At 29.8% G+C, this 5230-nt stretch overlaps 2 protein-coding genes across 2 annotated transcripts; both read left to right on the plus strand.

Moving 5' to 3' along the window:
- The first annotated feature begins 602 nt into the window (after window positions 1–602).
- On the plus strand, window positions 603–2220 carry LOC136087862 (uncharacterized). Its single transcript, XM_065811471.1, has 2 exons — window positions 603–982; window positions 1369–2220. The coding sequence occupies exons 1-2, from the start codon at window positions 747–749 to the stop codon at window positions 1661–1663; spliced, it is 531 nt and encodes a 176-aa protein (XP_065667543.1). The 5' UTR covers window positions 603–746; the 3' UTR covers window positions 1664–2220.
- On the plus strand, window positions 2107–4554 carry LOC136087939 (52 kDa repressor of the inhibitor of the protein kinase-like). Its single transcript, XM_065811569.1, has 3 exons — window positions 2107–2676; window positions 2793–3772; window positions 3855–4554. Exons 1-3 carry the CDS (start codon window positions 2107–2109, stop codon window positions 4552–4554), a joined length of 2250 nt encoding a protein of 749 aa, XP_065667641.1.
- Window positions 4555–5230: the final 676 nt, after the last annotated feature.

The raw sequence follows: 5230 nt of genomic DNA on the forward strand, positions 1-5230 counted from the left end.
TTGTTATCGCCCACCTACTGGCAAAATTAAAACATTTAGTACATTTTTACAAGATGATGTTATAAATAAAAGCAACCACGAAAAGAAATTACTTTACATATTAGGTTATCTGAATTTAAATTGCTTTGAGTATCACGTCAAAAAAGACAATATTGGGTTTTATAATGGCCTATTTGAAAATGGAGCAGTTCCTTTAATAAACAAACCAACTAGAATTACTCAAACAACAACTTCCTTAATTGATAACATTATAACGAACGATATTTTTAAAAATTCGCTTAAAAAAGGCATTATTAAAAGTGGCATACCCAGGGGCGGACTTAAACCCCGTCAAGTGCTGTGACGGGGTAAAAAAATAAAAATAAAAATAAGTATTATGACGTCTAACGCCCGCCTAATATTAATTGCCGATCTATATATTTTTGTTAGAAAATATAATTAGAAAAAGTTTATAGTGAAAACTATGCTTTGCGGACGTTTGAAAAAGTTTTTTATAAAAATTGCTTATGTAAACTATACTTTGCAGGATATGAGAAAATTGGATAAGTTCATTGGTTTACGCTATTAAAAGTAACAATCTGATTTGTTTATAAAAAAAACATGTTTAGTGTAAACTATCCTTTGCAGCATTTGCAGCAGTAATTTGATTGGTTGCAAAGATCGATAAACAACTCAAAAGAACTCAAGGAACTCAAAGAACTCCGTTCTATAAACAAAGTATTTCCTTAAATTTTTAACGTTTAAGCATGGCTTACAACTTGATTGATGATGTACTTAAAAGATTTAAAACCGATAATCTTGTCGATTTAAATTCATTTTATGAAACTTTATTGGATACATTTATTTACAACAATAACAAAAGGGTTAGTAACGAAGGTCTTTTAAGTCGATATATTGATGGCACAATAAGAAGAAATATATGTGCCGAAGTTTGTATCCCTTCTTACTTAAAAGACAATAAAATGCATTGTATTGCTCTAAGGTAAGTCACTTTACTTTTTTTTCAAAAATAATTATCTTATTGTATTTTATTACAATTAGTTAAATATGTTTTAACACAAAATTTAATACTTTTTTTTAAAAATATTTATTGTTAATACCGTATTAATCTAATCTATAACAAATTACACTCGTTGACTAATCAACATTTAATAAGTGTCAACACCGTCAAATGATTTTGACATGTATGTATATAATATGTTCATGATGTATAAATTATATTCCAACATGTCAAAATCTTTGTCTGACTATTGATTTGATTTATGAATTTGTTCAAAAAGCAAAGATTTTTTACTCAATTTTAAATTTACTGATAAAAGAAGTTTAGCTCTTAAAAACATGAAGTAAATATATTTTTTTTTTCTTAAGGTCTGAAGCATCTAGAAGTTGTATGTACAGCTCTGCATCATTATTTTTTGTTGCTGACAATACACTGATGAATGTGTTAAGAGTTTTAACGTCCCTTGAAATTTATATACATGCTGATTATTACTGTAAGCATCCTTTATTTTCAAAAATATTTTCTGATTATAGTTCTCATTTAGATTCTGGCTTCGAAAATAATAATATTATTAAAGCTGAAGCAATTGCAAACTGTGAGAGCGCAGAAAAATGGGCTGGTTTTTTTATGTTTGTTAGGTTTATCATCAGTTCTTTCTTGTAATATTGTTTCCTGTTACCCAGATTTCGGTGTTGAAAAGTATAAAATATTTTTTAACCAAGAGATCTCACCACGTACTCCCATTAAATGTTATTCTCCATTTTACATTTTGTTTTGTTATGATGGGAATTTTCAGTCCGGTACATTTCAGCATAATCACTATGTCCCACTAATTTTTATTCCTAAAAAGCGTAAACTTTCCAGTAAATCAGAAACAATAATTTCGAAAAAGTTGCTGCCAGTCTTGTCACCTAATAAATTTCTAGATACAAAACAGACCACCATTGATCAAGTTGCTACAATTGTACCCAGCACAGTAGCCAAAAATCCAAATAAAAAGCCCTACATTCTTTCATAAAACAAACCCAGACTTAGAACCTACTAGTGCAGTCTTACAAAATACATCTTGTATTCAAAAATCAAATAGATTTTCTTCTCAATTAGCAATGTCTTCTTCTCAATCGACAACATCTTCTCAATCATTAACATTAAGTAAAGATGTTACTTCTCACTCAAAGACATCTAAGGACAGTGTTCTATCAAAATCTTTTTTTACAAAATCTTCAAGCATCAGGAAAGTACCTAATTTTTATAATAATAATATTGAATGCCCTTCGAACATTATTTTACCACCTAAAGAAGTACCAAATGCTCTCCAGTCTTTTGAGCAAAATGATGTTGCTTTCTTTAGACAAAAGGTTGAATTTTTAACTGACCATGAAATTTTTTTATTAATTAAAAATATGTTTATTCCTAATGTAGATTACATTTTCCCAAAAGATTCTGGTCGTCAGTTTAGATATCTTTGGTTGAAAGAGTTTTCTTGGCTAAGATATTCTAAAAGTACTGATGGTGCATTTTGTTTGTCTTGTGTATTATTTGGCAATAAATTCAAACTAAGATCACGTAAGTTAACACATTTGTATTTGGAGCCTTTCAATAAATGGTCTGATGCTATTAGATCATTTTCAAATCATGAGTCAACTAAAAATGGTTTACATGCATTTACTATGCCTGTTTTTAATATTTTTTTGAGTCATTCCTCGGGTATAAGTCAACCAATAAATGTCATCATTGATACTAATGTAAAAGAAAAAATAATAAAAAAATCGCCAAATTTCGCTCCTATCAGGTACTTTTTTGCGGTCAAACCAATACACCTTTGAGAGGCCACAGAGATGATTCACAATATCTTCCAGAGGCTGGAGAATATTCGAAATGTGGAACTGGTTGTTTTAATAAACTTTTAAATTTTGCTGTACGCAATGGAAATGATGTTTTAGGCTCTCATATTAATAACTGTTCAAAGAATGCCTCCTACATTTCGAAGACTTCACAAAATGAAATTATTAAATGCTGTAGTGAAGAAATTAGTGAATCTATACTATCTGAAGTTCGCAAAAATATTTTTTTTTCAATAATTGCAGATGAAGCCTGTGACTCATCTACTAAAGAGCAAATGTCATTAGTTTTACGATTTGTTGATAGTGATTTCAATATCAGAGAAGACTTTATTCAATTTATTCATAGTGAAGGAGTTAAAGGAAAAGATTTGCTTAATGTTCTTTTAAATTGTGTAAGCAACTTAAATCTAGATATAAAAAACTGTAGGGGTCAGGGATATGATGGAGCCAGTTCTGTCTCTGGGTATATAAATGGTCTTTCTGCTCAGGTTCTTAATATAAGTTCAAAGGCTTTGTATACACATTGTCATAGCCATCGACTGAACTTATCAGTTTGTGAATCGTGTAATGTCCAATTAGTTTCTGAGGTTTTTAATAAAGTTGGTGAACTTTCTTATTTTTTTAATTATTCAGAAAATAGACAAAAGTTTTTAGAAGCTAGCATTTTAGAGCGTGAACCTCAAATGCATAAAAAAAAATTAAAAGATATCTGTAGAACTAGATGGATTGAGCGTATAGATGGTTTAAACACTTTTCTTGAGCATTATTTATCTATTTTCCATGCTTTATGTATCATGGCTTCCCCTGAGAGTTCTGTTAACAAAGAGACACAAAACAAATCTTCTACTTTTTTAAATTCCATTGGGACTTTTGTCTTTACTTTAGTTGTGACAACACGTGTCTTTGATTTTACTTTACCTGTTACTCGGTCGCCTGCAATCAAAAACTATTGATATCTTAGACGGTTTGCATCTTATTACAGCTCTTAAAAATACATTTATTTCCGTCAGAAATGATATAGATAGTTTTCATAATAACTGCTATGAAGCAGCATGTTTGCTTTCAAGTAAAGCTGAAATTTTTGTTTTGAAACCAAGAACCTATTCTATTCAAAAAAATCGTTTTAATGTTCCATCAGAGTCTGTTTCAGAATACTTTAAAAGAGCTGTTACTATCCCTCTTATAGATCATGTATCTACATCTATATCTACAAGATTTAAATCAGAAACTGTAGCTGCATATAAAGGGTTATCAATTATTCCATTTAATATTATTTCTTTACTTAAAAGACCCAAAACCCAATTGTGTTGGAGGAAGCAGTTTGAAATATTCTGTGATTTTTATATAGATGATTTCCCGAATATCAGTGCCTTGAATGGGGAACTAGTTCTTTGGGAAAAATACTGGGAAAGTTTCTCTGGGACTATTCCTGACAATATATCTTTAACTCTTAAATCGATATCATTTCCTGGATTTGAAAATATTAAGATAGCTTTAAGGATACTTGGGACACTTCCTGTTACTTCATGTGAGTGTGAGAGGAGTTTTTCTGTTATGCGTCGGTTAAAAGACTATATGAGAACAACAATGTCAGAAGATCGACTTAACGGTTTGGCATTAATGTATATCCATCAAGAAATTGTTCCTTGTATTGATAATGTTATCAATAGATTTTCTATAAAAAATAGACGACTTGATTTCAATGGTTAGTGTCTATACTGTTTATTCTAATACACACCAACAACTTTAGAAATATTTGTCTATTATCACCTCTCTTTATATAACAGCTAACAAATAGGCATGGAAACCCCTGGAAAGGCCAAGACTTCAATGGTGTCCTTAACAGGACGGGTTAAATGTAACCCCATACTTTTGTTTGGGATTAGCTATATGATTAGTGGTCAAAGTTCAGGCAAACGTTAACCATCTCTTTATGACCATCTCTTTATATCATTTTCTAATTTAGCGACAATAAAATAAAAAATAAAAAAAATTATTTCCAATAAATTTTCTCTCAATCAACCTAATAACATTCATAAGTTTTTGTGCCACTTAAATCAGTTTTTTGCTGTAGTTGTCAAAACCATTAGCTTTCTTTTTATTTGATCAAAAACGGTCTTCTTTCTTGTTGTTAAGGCTTAACTTGGTATGTCTTTTTTTTTTTAATCTTGTTATATAAGAATATATATAACTTTTTATTACACGATGTATATAAATCCATTTGTATTTTTGTCTTTGTCTTTTCAGTGCTAAATTTTCCTTTCTCCGATTGTCCATGTCCGGAATAAATATATTCCTAGACATGCTGATGAGCCCTGATATTGGGCGAAACAATCATTTGTTGGTTTATATATTTATTATATATTTATATATAAAAAAAGTTTCA

Source organism: Hydra vulgaris, chromosome 12, assembly GCF_038396675.1.
Source record: "Hydra vulgaris chromosome 12, alternate assembly HydraT2T_AEP".
Classification (NCBI taxonomy): domain Eukaryota; kingdom Metazoa; phylum Cnidaria; class Hydrozoa; order Anthoathecata; family Hydridae; genus Hydra; species Hydra vulgaris.

What these genes read in the sequence shown, in the direction of transcription:
- LOC136087939 (XM_065811569.1), top strand. Translation starts at nt 2,107, where the DNA reads ATGTCTTCTTCTCAATCGACAACATCTTCTCAATCATTAACATTAAGT. An exon ending in TACATGCATTTACTATGCCT is followed by an intron (nt 2,677 to 2,792) that starts GTTTTTAATATT and finishes CGCTCCTATCAG; the next exon opens with GTACTTTTTTGCGGTCAAAC. An exon ending in TTTACTTTACCTGTTACTCG is followed by an intron (nt 3,773 to 3,854) that starts GTCGCCTGCAAT and finishes TATTTCCGTCAG; the next exon opens with AAATGATATAGATAGTTTTC.
- LOC136087862 (XM_065811471.1), top strand. Translation starts at nt 747, where the DNA reads ATGGCTTACAACTTGATTGATGATGTACTTAAAAGATTTAAAACCGAT. An exon ending in ATGCATTGTATTGCTCTAAG is followed by an intron (nt 983 to 1,368) that starts GTAAGTCACTTT and finishes TTTTTTCTTAAG; the next exon opens with GTCTGAAGCATCTAGAAGTT.